Source organism: Calidris pugnax, unplaced genomic scaffold, assembly GCF_001431845.1.
Source record: "Calidris pugnax isolate Ruff unplaced genomic scaffold, ASM143184v1 scaffold211, whole genome shotgun sequence".
Taxonomy (NCBI): Eukaryota; Metazoa; Chordata; class Aves; order Charadriiformes; family Scolopacidae; genus Calidris; species Calidris pugnax.
Window position 1 is genome coordinate 6,358,296 of NW_015091083.1, and position 26,639 is coordinate 6,384,934.

Below are 26,639 nucleotides of genomic sequence, written 5' to 3' on the forward strand. Positions count from 1 at the left end.
TACATTTGAACATGCCAGTATATCACCTGGATGCTGATTAAGGATAAAGGTCTTAAAATAGCCCGGAATGATGCTGGTTGCCACACTGCAGCTGCTCTTCTGCCTGTGTTATGTGGCAGTCCCAGACCTTTCTCTAGTAGCAGCATGGTTTATTGCCTTCTCTCCTGATCCACCCCTATGACTGAGACTGCAACACCTGCATTTTCCTGACACTTTTTTCCTTTCCTTATGTTAGCACAGCTGTATCACATGGATGACCCAGTGTATCTCTAAGGGAAGCATAGACCCAGCCTTGCTACCTCTTTTTCTCTGCCTCCAAGACAGAGTGGCTCTGTGCAGAGCTCAGGGGTTTTTTTCACTTCCATTGTTGGTACCCAGCAGCCAGCCTGACCCCCACCACACTGTGTTGCACTCTGTGGTATAGACATTATTTTCAGGTCAAAATCATTTGAACTCATCATCATGTTCTTTCCAAGGCATCCGATAGACAAAGTCTCCCACAAATATCTGGGAAAAAATGTCAGAGCTTGTTGCCAAAGCAATGGAGGGATAGGGAAATAGGGTGTTGCAGCTCACTCAAATGCTGGCAAAACCCTCTGGGTGTGGAGCCCTGGAAGGAACACGCCACGAGGACATCTCCCACGTGGTGGGAGCTTGGGCTCTGCCCAGCTTCTGTGTGTCAGGTTGCAGGGTATGAATAGCATGAGACACATATATCACATTACCAAGCACAGCAGCCTATAATTAAATAACTCTGAGGCCATGACTCGAGTTCAGAAAGCTCAAGTGGTGGCACTGTAGGTGACGCACCAGATGCAGGGATGAGCCTGGGGGCTCAACTTCACATACTGCCATGGTGTTTCTCCTGCCTTCACCTCCCCTACCAGCCGCCCCCCAGCCCCTCAGCAGTTGGCATCTATGTGTTGGGCCTCAGCATGGCCCAAGGAGCAGCTTGTGCAGTGCTGCCCCACAGCCCAAACCCAGCAAAACCCTTCCAGGACTGCACAGAGCAGAACCTGCCTCTTCTTTAACCTGTTAGTAGCAATATGGTCGTATGGGGGGGGATCCTGCTGGGCACAAGCTCAGCCAGGCACTGTTTGGTTATGGTCAACATAGAAACTCAGAAGTACAGAGGAGAAAACCAGTTACAACATATCAATATCCAAGCCTGCTTTTCCTCTCTGAAAAATGCCGATAGACCCCCTTTAAAAGGTCAGCTTGGCACATGAGATGCATTGGACCCCTTAGGTATTCTCAGGCATAAGCACACATTTTATATGAAAAGAGGTGTAAGCACCGTTTGATAACTAATAACTGCCTTCAAAATTGAAGTTTTAAGAATTCATAGCTTTTCCTCTGTCAAATAAATAAGACCTCAAACCCATCTGACATGCATCAATACCTTGCTGCCTTGTAATGACTTTCCTGAGGTTTTCATGCCTAGACTTTACTCTGGGGCATAGGTGCAGCTATAGAGCTGCCTTAAGCAATGTCTTAATGTAGTCAGAAAAGCAGCTACAATGGAAACGACAATCATTCCTTAATAATGTGGTAAATAGGGATGCTATCTTTAAGGAATAAAAAAAGTCTCTAGTGTGCAGCCAGCTGTAAGCACTGACATCAAGTAGCTTGTTCCTTAGGGGCATTAACTGTTGGCAATGAATAAACCCTTGGACTGTTTTCATTATTATTAACCATTTTGCCAATTACTTGCCCACTCCATCCTGGAAAATCTTATTGACTGAGAAGGATCAGCTTTCTTCTTCCAGTCCTTATGGACCTCAGTATATATGAGCTGGGTGACAACCGACTCGGGGTGAAAATCACTGCAAAGGTCTGTATGTGGCAGTGTTGGGTAAGTCACATCTAAGTCCACTGTAGATTTTGTTTTGCAAAGGTATGGTTGACTCCTGTATCCAGTGTTGCTGAATCTGTGGCAAAAGGTCTGGTCAGCTCATTTGTCACAAGCAGTTACTTTTTCTGAGAGTTTTCCTGTCTGTGTCTGCCAGGCGTGGACAGGAGACAACAGTATGGCTGTGCGTGTTTAGCTTCAGCAAGGTCGCTCTGATGGCCTTCAAAGGTGCCAAGGTCCAGTGCTGCCCGTGAGGGACCTTATCTCCACACCCCCCAACAGAATGAAACAGCAAAAGTCTTAATCCTGATCCGGTCAGGACGTGATGCCCCCAAGCCAGAAAAGAATGGAGCACATTTGGTTGTCAGTACCTCCACATGAAGGATGATTTTTTTTTTTGGCTGATAAATGAAGGGGCACCAGGAAACATTTCCTGGCACTAGAAGGCCATGTGCTGTGCTGCTAAATCTTCAGAGCAGCCCCCAGCATGCCTGTGGCCCGGGCTAACCCACACCCTCCCAGAGCACCCTGGGCTAGTCAGCACTGAGTTGACCTGATAACCAAGGAATGACTCTGATTTACTAGTGTAGACAGAGCCTTTGTAAAATCTAAACCCAAGGTGGCTGATTTTAGTAAAGGACCGAACTTTCCATTGCTGTTTTGTGAGCCATGGTTCCCAAGGCTCATGCCACATGTGGGATGATGAGGAAAGTCCTGAAATGTGAAGGCCTTCCAGGGCATCTGCAGTTCTGCGTAGGCAGGTTGAGAAGATCTTGCATCACTTGAGATTTCATGAAGAGCAGTGGGAAAGGAAATCATCCTTCAAACCTTATCACAGAAGAAAAGATCTCATGGCAGTTTTTGATCTGCCTCTTCCTGCATGCCACACCTTGTGACGTGCCACAGCATGCCACCATGCAGTCTCATCTCACACAGTCCCGTCCCTGGAGATGTCCTCCAGCCTGTCCCAGCTGCAGCCCTGTCTCCCCAGCAACTGCTGCTGGGTCAGCAGTGAAGATGCTCTCGTCTTCCCCAGCAGGTTTTGTGACTCAGGACTGCACTCAGGGAGCTGCTTTTCCCAGTGTCAGACAGAAGGTCAAGTTTTTGTTACTAACTTGATGCCACTTTTCAATTTCCCGTTCCTTGATAATTAGGTTAAAATAATGGGTCATTTTCTATTTCCAAAAATATTGTAACTGCCCTCACCTAGCTTTGGCTTGGCTGGATTTAATTATTATTTACACTGAGACAAATAACAGCAGAATTGGCCTAATACTTCACATTTCATATCCATATATATATGTATACATATGCTGAGGAAAGTTATGTACTTACTTTTGAACAGAAGTAACATTTTTCTTTTAATTTTATTAATAACTTAAAATGGGGTCATGTATTGAACTGTGCTGGTAACACAAGTCCATATTTTTTGCATTAGTTATAATACAGCAATTTGTTTTATATAATAAAAATAACCAAATGCTTACATTAAAGCATGCATTTTATTTTTTTTTTTGCTTTGAGCTGTTGTATGAATAAATGTAACTGTAAACACACAGCAGCAAATATGACATGCATTGCAAATGACACGTTAACAGATTAAAATCACTGATTGTTTAAGGCAAGGGATGTTAAGGTAAATGTCTCTCCTATATTTAGCTAAAAATTCAGCATGGTCTTACTCTAAATAAGTTCACCTGTTCACATTGGCTATCATAATGATAGGAAAAAAAAAAAAACCCACGGGAAATGAGATAGTCTTACTTGGCTATGAGAAGAACCAACCTCAGACTTGGGGTTTGGAGGTGTACTTCAATGAATATTTTGAAATCTGGTTATATTCTTCACTCAGTCTTGCTCTGAGCCAAACAACTGTCTGTTGGCGTTGCGGCCTTCATATCCTGGGTTCAAAGATACACAAAATACGAATCTATCCAAACTCTCAGGCTGTGGTAGACTCAATAGTAAGCTGAGCTGCAATCATACAACTAGAAAGCTTGAGAATATACATTTTCTGCCCTGAATTTTTCAATCCTTGGAGCAGAGAACTTTATCATTTGCACTGTTAAAAGCAAATGATTATTTGCCACAACACAGGGACTATGTCAGATGATCAAATGGAGGAAGGTGAAGGCACACTGTGTGCAATGAACACTATTTGTCTTTTGTTAAACAAAATATTCAGATGCTTCACAGCCCGTCTACAAAAATCTGCATCCCTACATAAAGTCTGCATGACCGTGTGCGTTAGGGACACCGTGTCTTGGACATGGCTGAATCCTCAAGGTTTCATGGATGAGCACCACAGCAGTGCTCCCTGTGGGATCAGTGCTTCACTGCCTCACAGCAGCGCTTCCTTGCTCAACTCCAACAGAAATGACGGAGCCGGGCAGAAGGACCAAAATCCTCAGATTCCATCCAGACAGTGTTTCTGCCTAGGAAAGGAGGACAGGCCCAGTAAAACCAGACCTGAAATTTGCATTTCTGCTGGAGATGAATGAAATGCAGTGCTCACGTAGCCCCAGACCTCCATTAGTTCCATATGGACCCTTAGGCAGAGGGTTCAGGTTTTAGACTGTAAATTCTCCAGGAAAGGTACTAATTTAATCACCATCTGCACTTAACCAGTAGCACACAACAGATGGAGACATTTAACTATAAAATTAAAAGCTCTTTATTTAGAGATGTGTTTTATTGGTTAATTCAGACTGCCCCAGGATACCCAACCCTCTGGCTAACTGCGTGCTGCAGAAGGCATTTCCCAGCACCAGAGATGCCTATGCTGCACCATCCCCTTGCTGTCCTCACTTACAGCCTATATGATGCTGGACCTCTCAAGAGAGAGCCGTAAATGTTTTCAACCCTAAATAGCCATGAAAAAAAACAATCGAAAGAGAGCAGGAGTTTGGACTTAACCCTATGTCACGTCATTATTTCAAATCCGCCCTGCAACTTCACACCAACTAATGGTTCCCAGCTCTGTTGTTCTGTTGGGTTCCCAGGTCTCCCTTGTGTTTATGGGATTGTGCAAGTTGGTGAAATGTCCACGCGATGGCAGTTCAGTCCCCAGCAGAAAGGGGACAGAGGGGAAGTTCAGCGTGCCCAAGCCTGCGCTCCTTCCTTCTGAGGGCAGCCTGTGCCTCCCAGGCAGATAATAAACATGTCCTTCACTCAAGGGTATACAGACACATTGGAATACAAACAAAAGCTGTTATTAAAGCTTGTTAGAATATAAACAAAAGGATTTATTACAGGTTATCTTTAAAGCCTGAAATATAAAGTAGTTTCTGCAATCTACACAGGCTGAATACTTAGCGGAGTTACCAGCTGATAATTACATCTGCATGAGAAGCTTTATTCTGAGAGCTTGCCTGTTCCAGACAGCAATCTGAACTATATTATGTGTCCTCTCTATCCCGTCACAATGTATAAAATGGCAAATATTTTATCACCTCCCTCAAGCTGCTCACAAACAAGGCACAAGTAGGAATTTTCCATAGGAATCATTCTGAGAGTGATTCCAAATGAAATAATACCTTAGAGTTATCATCTATTCTTGAAGTATGTTGAAAAAAACCAAACTCAGAAAATCAATGTTTCATCAGGAAGTTCATTGAGTGGCTTTAAAGATGTGCCTTCATTAGTTAGCTTTGGTTTTTAAGCACTTTCTCTGTATGATGTTATTCTTAGCTATACCTTTCCCAGTGATTAGTATTAATATCATGGGACGGTGATATATATTGCCTGACCAAATGGGAAGGAAAGGCAGCTTTTTTTTCTGAAAACAAAGATTATAAAACCCCAACCTTAACAGGCAAAAAAAATAATCTATTTTCAATTTAGAGAAATAAAAACACCAGTTTGATAATATTATTGGTCTTTGAGAGTATAACATCAACGTACTTTCCAGATTAAAAAAAAATATCTGTGTGAAAGTATATGTACCCAAAACAGAGGGGAAAATCATTCCAGGGTTGCTGCAATTATTTCAAGTCAAAGAAGGAGCTATGAGTTCAAGAAAAATCAATGTTAAGATTAAATGTAACAGAAAGCCAGACGATGTTTTAAAAAAAGACAACCAGTTTTTCCTCCATTGTGTACTGACAGCTGGAGACTTGTTTCTGTTTTCTACCATTTGCCTGTTACCACGAGTCAGTGTTTCTCTGGGGGTCATACCATGGTATTACCACCAAACTCTCCTGCAATGCAGTGTGAAGCCAGAAGAGCAATGCTGGCCACCAAGTGTGCCTGGTGGAGCAGCCCTGCCCACCCACAGCTGGAAGGCCATGGATGAAGTGACCAGGTGCTCACAGGGCACCTTGGGCATTCTTCCTCCCCTCTGCTGAGCATGGTGGTCACCCAAAAGGAAAAGCCCAGGAGCTCCTGACAGGCTTCCACACTTTTATGATGAGTCTCTGGTCCTTCTGCTTCCCCATGGACTTCCTGGGCTGGCGGCACCCAACTCCTGCCCTGCCCAGGCGAAAAAACCCAAATGAAGGCAGGCTTCAGTCATGTCTTCCAGGAGAGCTGCCGGTTCCTGGGGACTTCAGAAGAAAATCCCTGTGATTCTTTAAGGTCTGCAATACCAAATCTTTCTTTAGCCTAGCTCACACTACAAAGCCACTGCAATTCCTTTCATCTGCCTGGTTTTTGAGCATTTGTGATCTATGTTTCCATGGCAAGTTTAGTTGAAGTTGGCCAATAGGTGTTAGCCTCTAAGTTGCCAGTGACAGATACATGGGCACGCATCCATGCAGGAAAGCAGCATAAATAGCACACAGAGCCCCAGCTGCTACAGGTGCTCCTTAAATTCCCTTTCACCATTGACTCCCTGCTGTCCCTCTGTCACTAACAGCCCAGTTGAAATTTTTTACAGCTTGGAACAAAAATGAAAAAGAGATAAAAATCTCTCACCTTGCACCAGCATGTGCTGTTGGTTTTTTTGATAGCCTTTCTCTGCTCTCTCTGATCCACTAGTCTCAAATGCAAGCAGGAACGACACAGGAAAACCAAGGAAAACCTGCAGATTGTGGCCTTTTAGCATAGTCATTACTTCCATTTGGGAAGTGAAGCGAGCTGACTCTTGGAGGTGCCTGGCAGATGATTGCTGCATCAGATGGACAGAAACAGAGGGTGCCGTGAGTTACATCCTCTCCCTCCTGCTGTGGAGAGGCACAGCCATATGGGAGGTGTCGCGGGAGGGGAGCAGGGGGAAGGCACCCCATTGGAAATGTTGGGGATGAAAACTCCTGCAGCAGCCTTACATGGTGCTGAGAAATGGCAGAGACCCACAGGCAGCAAAACAGACATGATAAAAATCCAGGTACAGTATCCTGTCTCCAGCGGGTTGAGTAAAGCTTGTATGGAGAAACAGTGGATGAATGGAGTTGTCCTGTGAAAGCCTGACAGGTAAGTGGTGTGCTGCTTTTCTTTAAAGGGCAGCAGGGTGTCCTGCTTCTCCTTCTCCCGCTGCAGTCAGAGCCATGGGGATGGCGGTGAGGATTGTCTGCCACCCTGCACACAAGGTGGGCAACTTTCAAAGGGATGGACTGGACACGGGATCCAGGGGGCTGCAGCACGGGAATGGGCCTTGGGTGCAGGCAGCAGGACTCAGAGGAGGGAGGAAGAAGGCAGGGGGTTCATAGGAGACTCTGGAGAGTGTTGCGGGGATAAAGAGGCTGGTGGGCTGAGGGCAGGATGGGAAGACAGGAGGATGCAGTGGGAGCTTTGTGGATCCTCAGAGCTTGAGCCATTCGGGGGGTCTACTTGAGCCATTTGGGTTCTTGCCATTTCTCCCAGGATTCCTCAGAGCTCCTGCTGAGACCAGTGATGGCTCCTTGATCCATCCCCCAGCACTTTCCCTGGCTTCTCATGAGCCAATCTATTCATTAGCCTCCAGAACAGCCTGTTGCAATGAGTTCCTCCATTTAACAATTTGTTGTGAAACGTTTCTTCCTCTTTCATACTTGCTGCCAGATGATTTCAGTGGGTCCCTCCTTATTCTTAAATTATGCAAGGTAATGATTAGTTTGTCTCTATTCATCCGCAAACCACTGATGATTTTCCAGACCCCTGTCATAACCTCCCTCAGTCATCCTTTTTCCAGTTTAGAGGCCGTATCTCTTCTGTCTCTGTTTCTACACCTCTGCTGAGCTGGGAGGAAGAGCACGTGTGGTATTTGTACACAGTGGGTGTGCTCTAGATTTATAGAGTACTCCATATAGTAATACAGTCAGGCATCTTGCTTTGCTCACACTCCCATTTCTAATCACTGCTTGCTTCTCTTCTTCCAAACGCTGTCCGTATGGAACGTTAAGCTGACATTTTCCTGAACAGGTGCCACCATTGAATATATATCACCGGGTTGGATGTATATACACCATTTATCTTTCCCCATGCATTACTTTTCATTTACCAGAAATTAATTTCCACCATTTTACGGCTTGGTCTCTTGTGTCCTGTGATCCTTATGCAATTCGTTGCTATCAGCTTTAGATGGCCTATTTTGAATACAACTGTATTCATCTCTTCAATTCTCTTGTCTGGATGACGAATGAGTACGTTGTGTAACACTGGCCCCAAAGCAGACTGCTCTGAAAATCCTCATCTACTGACTCCTACAGGCATCAACAGTATGTTCCCTTTGCCTCTTATGTTTTAAACAGTTGAAAGTCAAGAAAGACCATCCACCCTCTTTGTCCTGTGATGGCTCAGCTTGTCTAAGAGCCTTTAGCAATGAGTCTTACTTAAAACACTTCTGTAAACAAACACATAAGAGTGCAGCACCCTTCCTGACCTCCTCACGCACTTCTGCAAAGCACCACCTCCACCTAGGAAGTTAAGAACACACACATGCACATATATATAACAACTCCAAGCTGAGTGGTGCAGTTGACATGCCTGAGAGACAGGATGCCATCCAGAGGGACCTGGACAAGCTTGAGTCATGGGCCCATGTGAACGTCATGAGCTTCAACAAAGCCAAGTGCAGGGTCCTGCACCTGGGTCTGGGCAACCCCTGGTACCAATACGGGCTGGGGGATGAAGGGATTGAGAGCAGCCCTACTGAGAAGGGCGTGGGGGTACTGGTGGGTGAAAACCTGGATGTGAGCCACCAATGTGCGCTCGCAGCCCAGAAAGCCAACAGCATCCTGGGCTGCACCAAAAGAAGCATGGCCAGCAGGTCAAGGGAGGTGATTCTGCCCCTCAGACCACTGGAAATTCCAGGTCAGGCTGGAGGGGGCTCTGAGCAACCTGATCTATTTGAAGAGACCCCACTTGGAGTATCCTGCGTCCAGCTCTGGGACCCCCAACATAAGAAGGACATGGACCTGTTGGAGCGAAACCACAGGAGGGCCACAAAGATGATCAACTGGATGGAGCACCTCTCCTGTAAGCACAGGCTGAGGGAGTTGGGGCTGTTCAGCCTGGAGAAGAGAAGGCTCTGGGGAAACCTTATTGCAGCCTTTCAGTACTTAAAGGGCACCTACTAGAGAGATGGGGACAAACTTTTTAGCAGGGCCTGTTGCGATAGGACAAGGGGTAATGGTTTTAAAGCCAAGAAGGCTAATGGCATCCTGGCCTGGATCAGGAATAGCATGGCCAGCAGGAGCAGGGAAATGATGGTGCCTCTGTACTTGGCACTGGTGAAGCCTCACCTCAAGTGGTGTGTTCAGTTCTGGGCCCCTCACTACAGGATGGACATTGAGCTGCTGGAGCGTGTCCAGGGAGAGCCACCAAGCTGGTGAGGAGTCTGGAGAACAAGTCATATGAGGAGAGGCTGAGGGAACTGGGCATGTTTAGTTTGGTGAAGAGGAGGCTGAGGGGAGACCTCATTGCCCTCTACAACTACCTGAAAGGAGGCTCTAGAGAGGTGGGGGTTGGCCTCTTCTCCCAAGGGAATAATGACAGGACCAGGGGAAATGGTCTGAAGTTGCAGCAGGGGAGGTTTAGATTAGGTATTAGGAAGAATCACTTTACTGAGAGAGTGGTCAGGCACTGGGACAGCCTACCCAGGGAGGTGGTGGAGTTGCCATCCCTGGAGGTATTTAAGAAACGTGTAGGCACAGCACTTCAGGGCATGCTGTAATGCCTGAGATTGTTGGTTTGCGTCTGTCTGTGGGTGTGTGTGGTGTGGGTGTGTGTTTTTGTTGGTTTTGTTTTGTTTGTTTGTTTGTTTTTTTCTATGGTTGAACTCCATGATCTCAAAGGTCTCTTCCAACCATGAATATTCTGCTAGTCTGTAAAAGAGGGAAGATTCAGACTAGATATAAGGAAGAATAGTGAGGGTGGTGAAACACTGGCCCAGGTTGCCCAGGGAGGTGGTAGATGCCCCATCACTGGAAATTCCAGGTCAGGCTGGAGGGGGCTCTGAGCAACCTGATCTATTTGAAGATGTCCCTGCTCATTGCAGAGGGGTTGGACTAGATGGCCTTTAAAGGTACTTTCCGCCAGGCAGTCACCCCGTGTGGGTATACTCGGGCCTGCAGGCGGGCTTCCCCCTCAGCCCCGCCACGCTCGCTTCCCTGCCGCCCATCTCGCTGCCGCCGGGCTCTTTAATGGGGCCGGCCCGGCCATGGCCCTCCCCACAGCCGGGAACTCTCTCCTTCAGCCCAGCCCTCATAGCCGGGGACTCCGCCGGCCCGGCCCGCCCCGGCCCTTCCCGCAGCCGGGCGCTCTCCCGCCTAGGCCCGGCCCTCCTCATAGCCGGGGACTCCGCCGGCCCGCTCCGCCCCGGCCTGGCCCTCCCCGCAGCCGGGGACTCTCCCGCTCCGCCCCGGCCTGGCCCTCCCCGCAGCCGGGGACTCTCCCGCCCCGCCCCGGCCCGCCCCCGCTGCCCGGGGAGGGCTGGGCGCTGTCAGGCGGGCGCCCGCGGGCGATGGAGGGGTTGTGGGCCGCGGCGGGGCTCCTCCTGGCCCTCGCCCTGCTGGCCTTCGGCCTGGTCTGCTGCTACGTGAAATGGATCCACGCCAAGTACGACCACATCCCCGGCCCCCCGCGGGTGAGGTAAGGGGCGGGCTGAGGCGGTGGGGCCCGGGGCGGGGTTTTCAGGCCTCTGCAGGGCATTTCCCAACATTTAGTCCCGACGCCCCGTTGCCGTGGCCGGGCGAAGCGGTGGACCTTGCGCCCCGGCTGCTCTGGCTGCCAGGCTGGAGCTGTGAGATAAGCGGTCAGAGAACAAGATGAACACTCCAGGATGAACTGGGGACAGGCCAGGACCGTGCTGGTGTGGGCAAGGGCAAAGTCGAGGAAATCAGGCTGGGACTGGGACAGCACACCGTATCCACCTGCTTCCCGGGGAGGGATGGCACCATGGGGCAGTGCCGGGGATCCTGGATCACTGCCTGGCTTGGGCTGGCGGGGTGGGATGTGCTCACCCTCATCTCCCCGGCTGGTCATTCCATGTGGCCACAGCGGCATGAAACAAGCAGTTTGGAGTTGCCCATCTGGGCTGTGTGTTTGCTTGGGACACTGGGACGCTGAAGGCTCCTGGCCAGCAGCACCAGCCATGCAGGAAGGGCTGTCTTGCCGTCCCACACAGCTCCAAGAGGCACGTGGACACTAACTCCACCGGGCACCTTCCCTGTTCTCCCTCATGAGCTAGGTGTTTGGTTTCTGCCAAAAAAAATTATAAATAAAATGTCATAAGTGATCAAGGGCAGTGAGAAGGCTGCCAGCAAGGCAATGGCAGCATTGTCACAAGGAGGCATGGGTTTTGCAGGAGAGCATGGGCTTCCCATTCAACCTCACCTTGCCCTCCATAACATGCCATGGAAAGAGACACCATGCCAGCACTCTCTTATACAAGTAGGGACCCAAACTTGGCTGTGTAACTCCATGTTTCAGCCTACTTGTGTAATCAGGGTCAGATACTAGGATTAGAGAAAGGATTGATCTTGTCCTACCTGAACCTGCTTGTCCTTAGGTTCATTTCAAGGTGTGAAGTAACACCCTAAAGTAATGGCAGCCTGAGGAACCCTGTTGCTGCTTTCCTTTCCCTTCTTCAGGGTTTGAGGCTTAATGTTGGTGATCAGCCTAGGATCCTTTCCAGGAAGGTTTCTAGTACAGATATGTCTAGGTGGAAGGCTGCACGTCGTGTGAGCCCACAGCACTTGATAGCATTTCAAAAGTGTAAATTACCAGGGACAGTCCAAAACCCCCATTTCAGTATCTGTTGCACAAACACTTCCACTCCTAAATGTCCAAAGGTAAGTAAAATAAAGTACCTCCAGCTCTAAAAAGTCATTTATAAAAACAGACACAAAAAGTAAAGCCAAGGGCTGTGTGTGGTGGTGGTCTCCCCAGTACAAGAGAGATATTGACAAACTGGGGTGAGTCCAGTGGAGGGCAGCCAGGGCTCCTGGAAGGCTGAGTGTTGGGCTGACTTTGCATGGAGAAGTGGCCACTGAAGGGCAGAGGGGATCCACTGGCTGTTTTCAGCTACTAATGGGTGGTTATGAGAAGATGGAGCCGGACTCTCCCTGCAGTTGCAAAGTGAAGGACAAAGGGCAATCAGTGCAAGTTGCCTGAAGGGAAATCCCAACTAGGTGTAGGGCAAAACACCTTCACCACAAGGGTGCTGAAATGCCAGCACAAGTGACCGGCTGAGGCCCTGAGCCATGTAGCACAGCTCTGACTTTGACTGGTCTGGAGCAGGGGGCTGGACTGGTAGCCTCCAGAGGACCCCGCCAACCCAAATTACTCTGAAATGGGATTCATCCAAATCTAAATAGTTCTCAGCTGAGACTGTATCTGGCAAACTGGAGAAGAGCAGCACCAGAAGTAAAGGCTGGCTTGCTTGTCCACCTGGACCAACTCCCCAGGTTGTTGTGGTCAGCAGACCTGCCCCCCAGCCAGCCCACCCACTCACAGCCTGTATTGTTTCAAGCTGTTATCCTCTCTCAGGTGCATGACTTTCCTTTTGCCCTTGGCTCGTTTCCTTTGATACAAGCTTAAGGAAGTCTTCTTTTAGGATGAAGCACAACACGATCTTATCAAAACCTCAGATTTTGTCTAAGGTTTTATGGCTGCATCATTACAAGATTACGTTAATGCCCTTGATTTCCTGGGCTGATATATTGTATCAGAACTAACACAGCATATCTCCAAAGGAGATTTGTGCAGGACAGGCTGGAAAAGTGGGTCCTAGTGGCTTTGTGTCAGTTTTACCGTGTGAATGGCTCACCTGTGAAGAGAGGAGGTCATCTCTTCAAAGGTTTGCTTCGTATTAAAGATTTAATAGCAAGAAATGGGCAAAAGGGATTTCTTTGCAAATACGTGTTTTCAGATGATAGTGTCATGTAGTTATATATACCAAACCAAGCCCTTACTTAGTTTTTCACATGGCATGCAGTAAGTAATTGGGACGTCTCATTAGCGGATGAATCTTTTAGGCCTGTTGTAACACCTGACTTAAGTGGGTAGCAATGCGACAGGGAATGAAAAATATTTCTGAGGATTTGTGTCCCCCACACAAAAAGGGGAGCCATGAGTAGCACCTGGCTTCATGCTTTGCAGATAGAGCGCTTTCCAGAGCTTTAGCTAACAAAGGACTAATCTATCATATTTGGGGCTTTCACATCTTTCTGGAGTCCAGTTACAATGGAGGAGTCAAGCAAGTGAAGGATTAAAAGTTTTTGTAGATGTTGGGTAACTTTGTGGAGTGCTTGTTATTTTAAGCGCTTCCTTGTTCCAACAGAAATAAAGTAAGAGGCTGTTTTTCCCCTATAGCTTGTTTATGCTGAAATGGATGATAGCATGGCTGTCCGTCTCTCAAATGGAAAACAGATCCTGAGCGCAGCTTTCTTCATTTAGAGAGGAGCTTGGCCAAATCTTCCCTCAGATGCACGCAAAGCCAGTGGGAATTTGCCCTCACAGCTGAAGGAATTGATCTCTAACTTTTAATACAGCTATTGTATTTGAAGAGTTAACCCTTTCGCTTATTTCTGCAGTTTACATATTAACCACTGATTATCCTTCTAGGTTGTCTTCTTTTTTCCAGCATTTGAGGTGATGTGGCTTTAGACAGAAGGAAAGCATTCCTAATTTTACTCAGTTTAATTCTATTGACAGAACTGAAGTTGATCTCATCAGTGCGTATTAAAGAATATGTGATGCAAATGTCTGTTGCCTGTACAGAAATATAATAGTTGCAGTGGACATTCAGTCAGCTCAGCAAAGGGCAAAGCAGTTTGCTGGCAGCTCCCACCCAGACCCAAACATCTCCTATAATACAGCAGCAAAGAAGACCTTACCCTGTGTCTCTGTGCTGGTCTTCCTGGCTGCACGATGCACCAGCCTTACCCACGTGAGGGCTGGGCATCGGCACAGCTGGGTGTTATTTTTGTCTTTCCATGCAAGGAGAAAAACATAACCAACGCTTGTATTGCATCACTGAGGAATAAGGATTGCAATCCATACAAATCCCTATGTTGGCATCTTCGTGACACTCTTTACCTTCATTTTCTGCAGCTTTTTATTTGGACACCTGCCGATCTTCTGGAGAATGCTGAAAAACGAGGAGTTTATGCATGATCTCCTCCTGCAGTGGTAAGTTGAGACACATCAGGAACACCAAATGGGGTGGCCCTGTAGCACAGATTGGGTTAGCAAGACACAGAGGCCCCGAATTACATATTTAGCATCACTCAGAAGGTCAGTAGAGGAGCTAGAGAGAGAGCATTGATCTTTCTCTTAATGGCTTTATTTGCTGAAGACTGCAGTAGTTCCCAGTACACACTGATTTGGTTCTTTGGGGTTACTAGGTCTGAACTGTTATATGTTGGTGGTTTGTACCATAATTCTCTTTTTTTTCCTACTCTTCTTGTAGGGCAAAGAAATATGGACCTATTGTACGGATTAATGCCTTCCACAGAGTCTCAGTAATGATTCTGACTCCCGAAGGAGTGAAGGTACTGTGAAATGAAGCTGAATTAACACTGGGGATCAGCCCGTCCCTGCAGAAAGAAAGAGGTGGTGCCTGATGTTCAGGGTAGCGAGGTGCAGCCAGTCTGTGCCTGCAGAGAGGGTGGCTCCGGCCACCAGGAGGGTGAAATACTCTGCTGTTCAGGCTGTCCTGCTTTATTTTCTTCCTTGATTTACCTTGTTACCTTTATTTAAACAGCAGATAAAGCAAGCATCCACCATTTCTGAAAAGCAGGCTCCTCTGCAAGAGCTTAACATCTCAAATGAGTGAGGCACAAGGGATTGAATTTCTTCCTCTAAATCTTAGCAATAACCATGGAGTGAAATTTCAGGTCACTGGGCAAAAAGTGCCAGAGGCATGCAAAACAAGCTAGCAGCACAGGAACTGGGGAATCAGGGGACGCCAAATAATTCATGTAGTCTTCAGACTAATGCTACGGGAGGAAAAGAGTGTGAGTGGCTTTTTATGTTTTGTCTGGGAAATGGATTGCACTCACTATTCACTGACCTGAGATTTGATTTTAGGAGTTCTTGATGTCACCACAGTACCCAAAGGATCGGATGGTCTACAGACGTATCTCCAACTTATTTGGGGAGAGGTAGGCGAAAACTGAAACCATTGTGATTGGAAAATGGTTGAAAAATTAATATCGTCACAGACGTGACAATTCCTTGGACTCAGACCATTCACCTTAGTGTTGGGGCTAATAACTTAATTGCAGACACATGTAGGCAACATGTACCTACTAAATTATGTGTCAAGTCATATGTCTGGATTTTTTTTTACCTTGATAGTACTTTTTCCCTCCCTGTAGATGTTCAGTTAGTCTCAGAATAGTTTGCTTAAGACCATCATCACTTAAATTTTAGAGCACCGAATTATTCTTTAATGCATGGGAGTTTCCAGCTCTTAAGCTCAATAACAAAATAGGGGATTTTTTTTTTCTGTTAGCCTGAAGCTTTTAAAAATATAATTAACCAGTTGTTATATTAATTATTTGCATAACAGCTCTAATAAACCAACATCTTATGGAACTCAGCAGTCCACATGTGCCAGGCAAAACATATCTGCAGTTCAGTTATTGTCCACAGTGGTGCAACGAGTGTGTACTCAAAGCAACGTGGTACTCCCTGCACATAAGAAAAATACAAGAAAGTGGATGTGGAAGAGTTGTCTTTGTGGCTACTCAGGGTTCAGCTGGCTCCCTTGCTGAAAACTGTTCTTTTCCTTGTTTTTCTAAATGCTAGGTTTATAGGGAATGGCTTGGTAACTGTTTGTGACCATGAGCAGTGGCACAAGCAGCGGAGGATAATGGATCCAGCTTTCAGCCGAAGGTAAGGCAAATATCTCTGGAATGATCTAGCTGCTATTTCTACTGTATTTTTTATGATTCTGCCTGTCATTGATTCATTATTTGATATTTAGAAAGAGAAAAAACCCATTTAGTGCCAAAATGACATTTTAATTAAGAGTCCAACACACCATGTCCATCACAAGTATAATTTGATCCTACTTCCCATGGGGAGATGACACCCATATGGGCTCAGCAATGGCAGAAAGGTCCCAGGGCTGTGTATGCAGGAGTGTGGTGATGACTGCCTTATCCTGTTGAAAAACAGGCCTTGGGGATTTGAAGTGGGCAAGCCTCATCACTCACCTGCCTGAGTGATTCCCTACAGGAGATACGGCGTGGTTGATGAGTGGGGAGTTGGTCTGGTTTGCCTGTGTGTGCCTCGATGCATTGCATTTAGGGTCTGAAGATAAAGTCCATTTGAATTTAGCTTATTTTGAAGTATTAAGGCAAATTTACTATAAAGTAAAAAACAAAAATCCTTTATAATTTTCAGTGGAAAATAATGATGCAAATCATCAGCAAAGATGTCCTTTCCAGAGCCTCCGTCACTCATTTTTATTAATTGTTCAGCTACCTGATTGGTCTGATGGAAACTTTTAATGAAAAAGCAGAGGAGCTGATGGAGAAGCTAGAGGAAAAGGCAGATGGAAAAACTGAGTTTAGCATGCTGACCATGATGAACCGGGTGACTATGGATATCATTGGAAAGGTACCAGCTGTCCACTTTCTTGTTTCCTCTGCAACTGGCAGGAAGGAATGGAAGTAACAGGTACCGGCAGCAGGATGGGATCAGGAGCTGCATCCGGGGCACAACACCTTGACCCAGCAGTGCCAGAAGAGCTGAAGGACTAATTGTGCCGCTTCCATTCAGGCTGAGCTGTAGGAAGAGACAGTTAGGGAAGGGTCTGCACAGCTTAGGTGTGGCCTGCAGGATGGGGACCCTTTGCAAAAGCCAGTACAGCCTCATAGCTTCCACCCCTCCGTGCCAAAAAGGGCACAGCAGTGCTTGTTCACCCATGAGTGTCATATTATTATCATTATGTGTTGGTACAAAGTCTGCCTTATGCTTGCTTTTCTCTTCTCTATGCAAAACAGTTTGGGATGAATGGAGAGTAATAGTAAATAATTAATCTCCCCAAATAAGGTGGAAATGTAATGTAGATATTACTCTTCCCTCGCAATCTCCTGCAAGGTAGGATCTAGCCTGAGGTATTTTTAGGGGAAAAGGGGGTGTGAGGCTGTCCTGCTCTTTCACCCCAGAGCCAGGAGGATACAGCAAGTTGCCTTTTTCTCTCCCACTCCTCAGGTGGCCTTTGGCTTGGAATTAAACGCACTGAGCGACGACCGGTTGCCTTTGCCACATGCCGTGCGCATGGTTTTGGAGGGAATGACCAAGGCACGCATCCCCCTCCTGCGGGTCTGTATCCTCCTCTCTTCAGCCCTCTCTCCTCACGTCCAGCTGGAGCCCCTGCTCCTGCACAAGTGGGACAGGGCCCCGAGAGGTCCATGTACCACAAGGAAAGAGCCATCAGTCATTCTTTCTCTCCATTGTGCATTGAGATAAAACTCATTAGTGCTGGCAAAAATGGAGATTTTTGCCATTTGTTCAAGGAAGATGGCAGCCTACACTCAAGGTGGAAGAAATTTGAACTTTCTTACCATAAAAAAATATTGTATTTTTGACCACAGTTCATATGCCAGGAAATTAGGGATGTAATCTGAAATATTTAAGTTAAAAATCATTCCACAGTTACTCGTGAAAGCTGTAGTTCAGGCTTTTAGAGCTCCTGTTTTCCTTTTTGGGCTCTGAGGTGAGATTCTGTATCACATACTGCGGTTTCTCTCGGTGGAGATGTGAGGAATTTTGCTCACAGAGCTCAAAACGTCAGCTCTGACAAGCTCAGATTGGGCATGCCCAGATTGGAATATTTCTCATTTCAACCCAAACCCTTCGCCTGGGGGACATTTACTTTGTTCCATGGAGAAGAGATGTTTTTGTGACAAATGCCATTTAGCAGAAAACAAGGTGCTCACTTGAAGAATAACACTTGGCAGTATTTTTTACCAGCAAAAAGAAGAAAATGACTAAAGAAATTCTGTATTCAGTACATGCCAGGGAAACAGAAGCTGGTAAAGGAGGTCAAAGAGAGTGTGAGGCTGCTGCGGCGCGTGGCGAAGGAGTGCATTGACCAGAGGAGAAAGGACATCCAGAATGGGAAGGAAGCCACGCTGGATATTCTTACACAGATACTGAAAGGAGATGGTAGGGGACACATTGCTGTGGGAGTTAATTTGTCTGTTACCTGTTTTGCCATGAGATTTGGGGAGATTTTATTCTGGGGATCTGAGCTTTGATACTCTGATGTCTTCAGGAGGGTTTTTTCATACTGAAGAGAGTGAGAGTTGCTTTGAAAAATCTCTGTTGCTTTGAAAGTTCCCCATTCCTTTGTGTAGGATCAAATATTGGTCACAAGTCACCACTGAGGTGCCCACTCAGCATCCCCTCCCGATGCCACCTCAGACAAAATGTGCAAAACAGGGCAGAGCATTCTGGCTGTACCAGCTGGGGCACGGGGACATTTTCTAATCCCATTTGCTTTTCTCTCTTGACAGCTCTGGAGGAAACTAGAGATGATGAAAACATTCTGGATAACTTCATCACTTTCTTTGTTGCGGGTTGGTAGCTATTTTAACACTTTGGATATGTCATGTGGGAAGCTGTGCTCATTTTTGGGCCATCTGTAGGGTCATGATTACTGTCTTTGTTGACTCCGTGTGATGCTGCTGTAACCAAGAAGTCGGTTGGGTGGAAGACTGTAGTGTTCTGCGTAGGACCAGATGGGTGAGGTCTGAAGAGAACCCTTGGTTTTCTCATGGGCAAGTTAAATGTTAGCCTCCTTCAGTCATATCAACACAGCAGATTAATTCCAGGCCAGTGGTTTCCAGCCTGCAGTGCAGAGGGCAGCACGGCTTGCTGGGGTGCAGGGCTGTTCCTCACGGGGTCCTGGCCCTTCCTCCCAGATCCTGCTAAACCCCATTGAAAGCATCTTGAATGTAGTCCACGTGTCTTCATGTCACCTCACCTACAGACTTAAATGTCATTCTCACCTGGGGAGCATTACTCAATGGTTGGGAGGAGAGGGCACTGTCACACCTATCAGAAAAATGAAGGGCTGAGATGCTACATGAGGTAAACAGTGTAAACAGATCAGTCTTGCAAGTCAGGGTTTAGGTTCCTAAGAAAGTGAGGTCAAAACACTGTTCTTTCACAAGAAAGACGTTATTGCAACAAATCCATCTTTGCAGAAGTCTGTTTTCTGTAATGTTTCAAAATAATACATATGCCTGCACATGAAAAAATGAAAACTATCCACATAAAGCAGACATTTCAAAGAAGCTGTGTTTTCCCTCAAAGCCAGTAAATGCTTGCTTCTTTGCAGAACCGTGTGTCCCATAATATGACAAGGCAAATATTGAACCTCACTGGTCTGTCTGTCAGGGAACTCCTAACCAGTAGGTGCCAGCTTTGAGTTGAGCAAGATGGCTTGTATCTTTACCAGCTATGTCTTGTTCTTGTTGTTCTTGAAAGCTCCTTATGGAGACTTTACACCCTTTTTAGTGTTTCCTTTAATTTCTAGCATATTTGAAATAAAACATTTGGGGCCTGATGTTCAAGGTGGCCTGTGCCTGTTCGCAGTCACACCAGTAGACCATCTTTGTATCGTGTAATTATTTCATACTAACCTTTAAACCAAATTTTTGTGTTGTTAGGTCATGAAACCACTGCCAATCAGCTGTCATTTACAGTAATGGCACTGGCTCAGCATCCTGATATACTGGAAAGGTACGTGCGCTCCAGTTTGCAAACCCAGCTCGTTGTTAATTTCAAGCCAAACTTAATGATAAGAGTTATTAAAAGGCTAGGATCAATTCCCAATAAATTCTAGCCTCCCTTTCAAAATAAACAGTTTCATAGTCCCAATATATTTAAAATTTTAAGAAGCTTAAGATTAACTACTTCAATTCCATCTAAGTGATTTTTATTCAAAGCCTTTTTACAAAGCTGATCCCGAGTCCTGCCTGGTTCAGCTGCGCTGTACGCACGTTGCTGCATCCTGGTATGAGGCACAAGTTCAGGCAGGCTGGCTGGGAATCAGTAGGCATTTTGCCTGAGGATGGGAGTCAAAATCCAACTAAGTGTCTGGAAAGTAAAAAATGTAGCTTGTCAACTTGCCTAGCAAGAAATTGGCGTCTGCGACTAACATTTTTTAATTTAACTGCAGGGTTCAGGCCGAAGTGGATGAAGTTCTTGGAGCCAAGAGAGACATTGACTATGAGGATCTTGGCAAACTCCAATACTTGTCGCAGGTACCGTAGGAATGAGGTAAAATACCAGCTAGAGCTGTTTGGTGGCACTCCTGCCATCTCATGGGACTGCAAAGAGGAGCCCCAGACTTTAAGCATTTTAAGAGCAATGCCAATATTTGATCCTGAGAGTGTTTGTCCCCAGAGACTCAGCAAGCAGGTACTGTGAGCCATTTGCAGCAGCCTGGCCTTTTTGGGAAGGATGCTCCTCAAATCTCTTTCCAAAATCCCATGATTCCTTCACTGCTTGCTTTAATTATTACCAAGCTGGGAGCTGGAGTGGAGTTGTTTAATTCCTACCTACTCAAGCTGAAACCATAGCTGTATTTTAAGAAAGGTTTGTGACTTCAAGCCCAACCTGTGCGTGAGTCCCAGGCACTTCCCAAACTCACAACTCTATTTTTGCTTGGTTATTGTTAAAGCATTTCCAGCTATGATCTCACTATGCACCATAAACTCAGCAGGATTTGAGGACATCCAAAAATAATAGCTATTTTTTGCAATTTCAGTTTTTTATTATTCTTGTCTTGAAACACTCTCCAGTCATTTGGGGGGGGAATAAAAGTTTGATCTTAAAAGAGGTCTGGTGTATAGAAATGCTGGTTGGTAATGAACTGCAAAGCCAGGGCTTGGCTACTGGCCAGCGTTTGTGTTGCGTGTCCTTTCTTTACAAGATGGGGGACACCAGTAGCCCTCAGGAGAGGCTGAATCGCAGTCCTGGCAGCTATTTTCCCTGCTTGAATTCCCTGTGATTTTAGTAGTCTGCCATGATTGCTCTTCTCTTCAACTGCCCTGTCAAGGTGGGTGATGGTGTTTTACCATTTGCCATTATCCCATCCCACAAATCACTGTGCTTTGACAGCAGATAGATTTCAGAGGTGTATTTCTCATAAGGAAAAGGCATCTCAGTGTGATTACAGAAATCGACAAGTTTCCTTAGGCTTCTCTGAACACCCTTGCAATTATTCCACTCCAATTAGGACGAGGTATCTAAGGCTTTCAGTTTTAGGACAGATCACATGAGAGCCTCTCAAAGCAGACCGTTATTTAACACAACAAATTTGGATCTGTACAACCAAACTCACAATCACGCTTCGTCAAAGGCAGTCCATCACTGGAATATCAGAGACCATGGGACTCCTCTGCTGTCACAGAGGCAATTCTGAACCCTTTTGTCCATGCTTCTTTTTCATTAATCCACTTGTGCATACACACTGTTAATTGCATTTGCATTGCGATGCTAATACAGACTGTTAATTGGGTTTCACTTTGATGAAATAAAGCATTCTTACAGCTCGCTGCCACTAAAAGAAATGGTCTCATTTCATTTTTTATCACTGTTCCCTATTCATTTTCCTTTGCCAGGTTGTTTTTTGTCATTTTGGTGCTCTGACCTGGCTCAATTCCCTTCGCAGCAGCAGCAGGACAAGGGCAGGAGTGGGAGTGCAGTGCTGGGAGTGGGAAGGAGGTGGGAGCAACCCTTGTGGCATTTGGTGCCACGAACAGCTCATCAGGGACATGAGGCTTCACTCTTCGATATTCCCTTTGAATTTGCTTCCCAGTAATTTTTTCACTTAGTTGTTGGCCTGACTTGAGATGTTAGAGCTGTTCAATGCATGGTATCTCTTATGGGTTTTGCTTCTTTTTCTCTGTATTTTATCAGCTATAACGAAGAATCAGTCCTGAAGGAACTGACTTAACCATTTATTTTGCCTAGAGGAGTCCAAGGCTTCTGTTCCACAAGTCAAAAGCTTCCATGTAGCCAAAGTGAAAGGCCATAGGGAGGTAATTAATTTTCCTCTGCTTCTTACCCTATATTAACTAACTGACCTTTTGTGCTTTTTGCTGACAGGTTTTGAAGGAATCCCTGCGGCTGTACCCGCCTGTGGCAGGGACATTACGCTGGACAGATAAGGAGCACGTTGTCGATGGCATCAGAATTCCTGCAAAGACAACACTCATTGTGAGTCCCAGCCACCAGCAGCAGCTTTTAGCTGCTGCAGTCGATCCAAATGTAATGGATCTATGTATCAGACAGCCAAAATCCTCCCTGGGCGTGTTTCTACAGGCCTTACTGAAATTTTGACCAAAACGGGGGTACGAATTGGGACTCTGGATCGGTTTTGCCTGGGGAGTGGAAGGCAGTTACGGGTTTGTACCTGTGACAGCAAAGAGTCATTCTCGGTGTGCTGCTCCTGACTAACACAAATAAACTTTTTCTTGACAGTTCAGCAATTACATAATGGCGAGGCTGGAAAGGTACTTCAAGGATCCACTCACTTTCAATCCAGACCGATTTAGCAAAGATGCGCCTAAGTGAGTTTCTTTTCACTGTCAGGTTATTAAATATTTAATAACGAACCATTACAGGAAGAGATTTCAAGGGGAAGAAAGCAGAATAAAACTATATTTCCATTCCCATATGAATAACAGTAAAACCTTATCCAAATGCAAATAGAGAGCAATAATGTGCGGCTTCTGTTCAGAAGTTCTTTATACCACACAATACCTTATAAAAAAAGACCAGTATTAGTGTTATTTAGTGGTTTTGTTGAGGTAAAATACCCAAGGTTTGGGCCAAAACCAGGTTGGATATTTGCCTTAATGCAATACAGATACTTAATGCGTGGCAGCCCTGGCCCCAGGATGCTTGAAGTGTCTCTGGGTTAGAGGGGGCACAAGGGGAGAGAGGACATGGGGCCAGGGCACAGAAGATGCTGTTTGGCCACATGGGCAGGCAGCCTAAGCCTAACTAGAAGTGGGGAGTGCAGTAGGAGGGACCAGTGCTGATCCCTGCATTTAACTACTTCATCAGCCAGGAGTTTTACTTCAGCCTGGAGTTAATCTGGTCTCCTGAACCAAACGCTCACTCACGTGGTTCAGAGCTGCCCAAAGGAGCAATAATTGGGTGGATCATTACGTCACCATGATGGGCTGGAGAGCATTTAGAGTATGCTTGACGTTCAGCTTTGAAATAAGGTTTAAAACAGCTCTATGAGCTGAGCCGTATAGTAAGCGGAAACAATGAGGAAACTTGCTGCAGAGCACTATTGCTGCTCTGAAGCAGAAAAAAAATGTTAATTTTGGAGATTGTCTTAACGAGTCAGTCAGGTGGCATGGTATTTAGACCATTTCCTTGCTGCTGTGGTGAAATATTAGTTTTGTTTCTTTGCAACCAAGCCATCAGAATGATGGATTTGAACATTTTTCTTTGCAGGCCCTATTACTGCTATTTCCCATTCTCTCTGGGACCCCGATCCTGCATCGGGCAGGTGTTTGCACAGGTGAGCACAGGCCTGGAATGATGCTTTGTAGCAAGCACTGGGCCAGCTCAGGGTATGCTGACTGTGGCTAATGGTGGGGGGCCAAAGGCCACACTGATGGTGTGCTGACCATCCTTCCTCTAGAGGGAAGATCACCACCGCGCCCACAACAGGGCAGGTCTCCCAAATGCTATTACTTGAGCAGGAGCAGACATAGATGTACCCAGCTGGTCCCATGTCATCCGTGCCAGCATGCAGCCAAGGTGACTCCAGGGGGGAAGGGGCAGCTCTGAACTGTCCTGGGTCACGCTGCTTAGATCCAAACCGACTGTGAATCGCAGTCAACATCCCTTTGTCAGCCAAGGTCAGACGCAGGGACTCCTAGGGACCATCCTATGGCTGCAGCCCTGCTTAGATCCAAACCGACTGTGAATTGCAGTCAACATCCCTTTGTCAGCTGAGATCAGAGGACTCCTAGGGACCATCCTATGGCTGCAGCTGGCAGAGTCAAGGCAGGGGAAACATCAGCTGGCAGAATGGCACAAGCCAGTAGAGGGTGAGGAGGAGGCTGCGTAGATGGAACAATTTAAGGAAGTCTGTCATTACCTGAGCGTGGCAAAGAGGCTGGCAGAGTCAAGGCAGGGGAAACATCAGCTGGCAGAATGGCACAAGCCAGTAGAGGGTGAGGAGGAGGCTGCGTAGATGGAACAATTTAAGGAAGTCTGTCATTACCTGAGCGTGGCAAAGAGCATTTCAGAGGGACAGCAGGAGGGCAGCTCTTTGGGTGTGCTGTTGAGCTCATCTAAGACCCAGTGCTCAAAATCTTCATATTAAAGTTCTTGGTTTTACCTCGGGTTTCCAAAAAGGGGTTAGCACATGAACACGGGGCCAGATCTTTGTGTCTGTCACTTATCTTCAAACCCAGGAGGCCCCAGGCAACTGTTCTTCATGCCCAAACTCAGTAGTATTAAGAGTAACATTTAAGTTTTACATCTCTATATTGACAAAGCAGCATGACTTAAATACACTGACATTAAGTAGCTGCAGTCCAAGCTGTATTTGCTGTTACTGATGATAATTTTACTTTTTTTCTTAACAGATGGAGGCGAAAGTGGTGATGGCAAAACTGCTGCAGAGGTTTGAGTTCCAGCTGGTACCAGGGCAGAGGTTTGATTTCGTGGAGGCTGGAACCATTAGGCCACTAGATGGAGTAATATGTAAATTAAAGCCAAGGAGCCCTGCAAGAAGCTGCTAGGAGTGACTACTCAGGGATGGGAGCATGACATGGTAGTCGTAGCATTTCTCCTGATTTTGAAGATCATCACACTAATCAAAGGTTAGATTTTTCAGACCCCTTTAGAAGATTATTAGACTGAAATTTTTCCTAGCCTCATCATTCACTGAAGAAAACCTTAGGAGAGTCACTTTGGATATGTTTGAGCATCTTTGATCTGGAAACATACCTACAATTGCAAAGCCTGTTATTTTCCTGGGGGGAATATTTGGTTTGACCAGACTTGGAAAAGAACATCCTTTCACTGGAGTGTTCTAAACTCAAATCCTAGCTGATAGTTTCCATTAACTTGACTTATAACACAATGTGGTCTAAGTTAGCCCTTGTTTGGGGAATTACATAGTAGAGCTCAAGATTTGGGATGAACTTGGGAAGAGAAGTTTAGTGCTGTTCTCTTGGTCAAAGTGATTTTCCCATCCTCCCTCTAAAAGAGAACGATTGATAGGAGCAATCTGAAACAAAAGTCAGAGACTGTGGCCAGTACTTTTCGCTGTTGCTTGTGCCTCATTTTTCTTCATTCTGTCCTACTTCCAATATTTTCAGAGTGCAGATTCCCAATCCATGCTGTAGAAAGGGGACCTCCTGCATCCTCCTACCCCTTCCCACAGCCCATCCTCATCTCCTGAGATGCTGTTCTCTCGAGGGGGTCTTGTTGGGTTCATTTTAACCTGGTTCATTTTCCCCATCTGGCTTATCGCAAAGGTACATGAATGCTTGGACCAGGTGGTCTAGTAGGTACAACAGGGTTGGAAGTAAGTACCTAGAAACAAATGCTGCTGAAAATGATACTACTGCTGAAGAAACACCTCTGCGATTTGGGCCAGAAGCAGGAGAAGGTTCTGCACCCCCATTTTCTGCAGCTGTGCCAAAATTGCTCGCTGCGTGAAGGCTTGAAGCCTGGCTCTGCTAGAGAAAAAAATGATCGTGTCAAAACCACCTAATTCCAGAAATAAGTGGATAGTTAATATGAGCTTGGGCCCTGAAGTATAAGGAATTCAAGACATTTGGTGCTGCCACTTTGAATTAAAATGGCAAGAACCTGGTCTGTATGCTGTCAAATTCATGTAGTGGTTTCCACACCAGGGGACTAACATCCCAGAGCTTTCCCTGGTTCAGCTGCTGCTGTGCACTGTCTCACTGAGTGCAGCAGTGGGATTGCAGCCAGTAAGGTTTGTGTGGCATTTGATAACGTAAGCAACGTTACACGGTGTGTGAATGTGACTTACAGCCAGAGGTGCCAATACTTGTATTGCTAGGGAAGGTTTAGTCCATCTATTGGTAGACCAGTAGACCAGCTCTTCAGTCCCTTGTGCTGGAGATGTGATTATATCCTCCTAGACATTAATAAAATCTGGTTGGGAAAACTGAGGATTCCGACAGTGTGTTCCTGGGAACTGGTGGGGTCGGGAGCAGGATGCTCGATACCAGTCAGGCTTGAGGTGCTGGTGGAGTAACAAAAACTGAAGCCCGGGAGTGTGTCAAAGGGAGGGAAGTATCTCAGCAGTTCAGGGAGTGGCGGGCGAAGCTGTGAAGAAGTTGACAGCTCGACAGACACGCTGGTGAACCGTGCTGTGGAGATGTGAGAT

The 26,639-nt window shown here is 46.2% G+C and overlaps 1 protein-coding gene across 1 annotated transcript; it reads left to right on the forward strand.

Annotated features, from left to right (window-relative positions):
* The first annotated feature begins 10,642 nt into the window (after positions 1-10,642).
* LOC106897194 (cholesterol 24-hydroxylase) lies at positions 10,643-26,421 on the forward strand. The gene is made up of 15 exons (XM_014957678.1): positions 10,643-10,858; positions 14,324-14,401; positions 14,682-14,763; positions 15,302-15,375; positions 16,025-16,111; positions 16,702-16,840; positions 17,438-17,548; positions 18,238-18,394; positions 18,745-18,807; positions 19,903-19,975; positions 20,415-20,499; positions 22,349-22,459; positions 22,724-22,812; positions 23,714-23,780; positions 24,859-26,421. Exons 1-15 carry the CDS (start codon positions 10,731-10,733, stop codon positions 25,012-25,014), a joined length of 1,500 nt encoding a protein of 499 aa, XP_014813164.1. The 5' UTR covers positions 10,643-10,730; the 3' UTR covers positions 25,015-26,421.
* Positions 26,422-26,639: the final 218 nt, after the last annotated feature.

Bases quoted from the DNA above. Each gene is read 5' to 3' on its own strand.
- LOC106897194 (XM_014957678.1), top strand. From the start codon at position 10,731: ATGGAGGGGTTGTGGGCCGCGGCGGGGCTCCTCCTGGCCCTCGCCCTG. The intron at 19,976-20,414 runs GTACGTGCGCTC...ATTTAACTGCAG, and splicing joins CATCCTGATATACTGGAAAG to GGTTCAGGCCGAAGTGGATG. The intron at 20,500-22,348 runs GTACCGTAGGAA...TTTTGCTGACAG, and splicing joins AACTCCAATACTTGTCGCAG to GTTTTGAAGGAATCCCTGCG.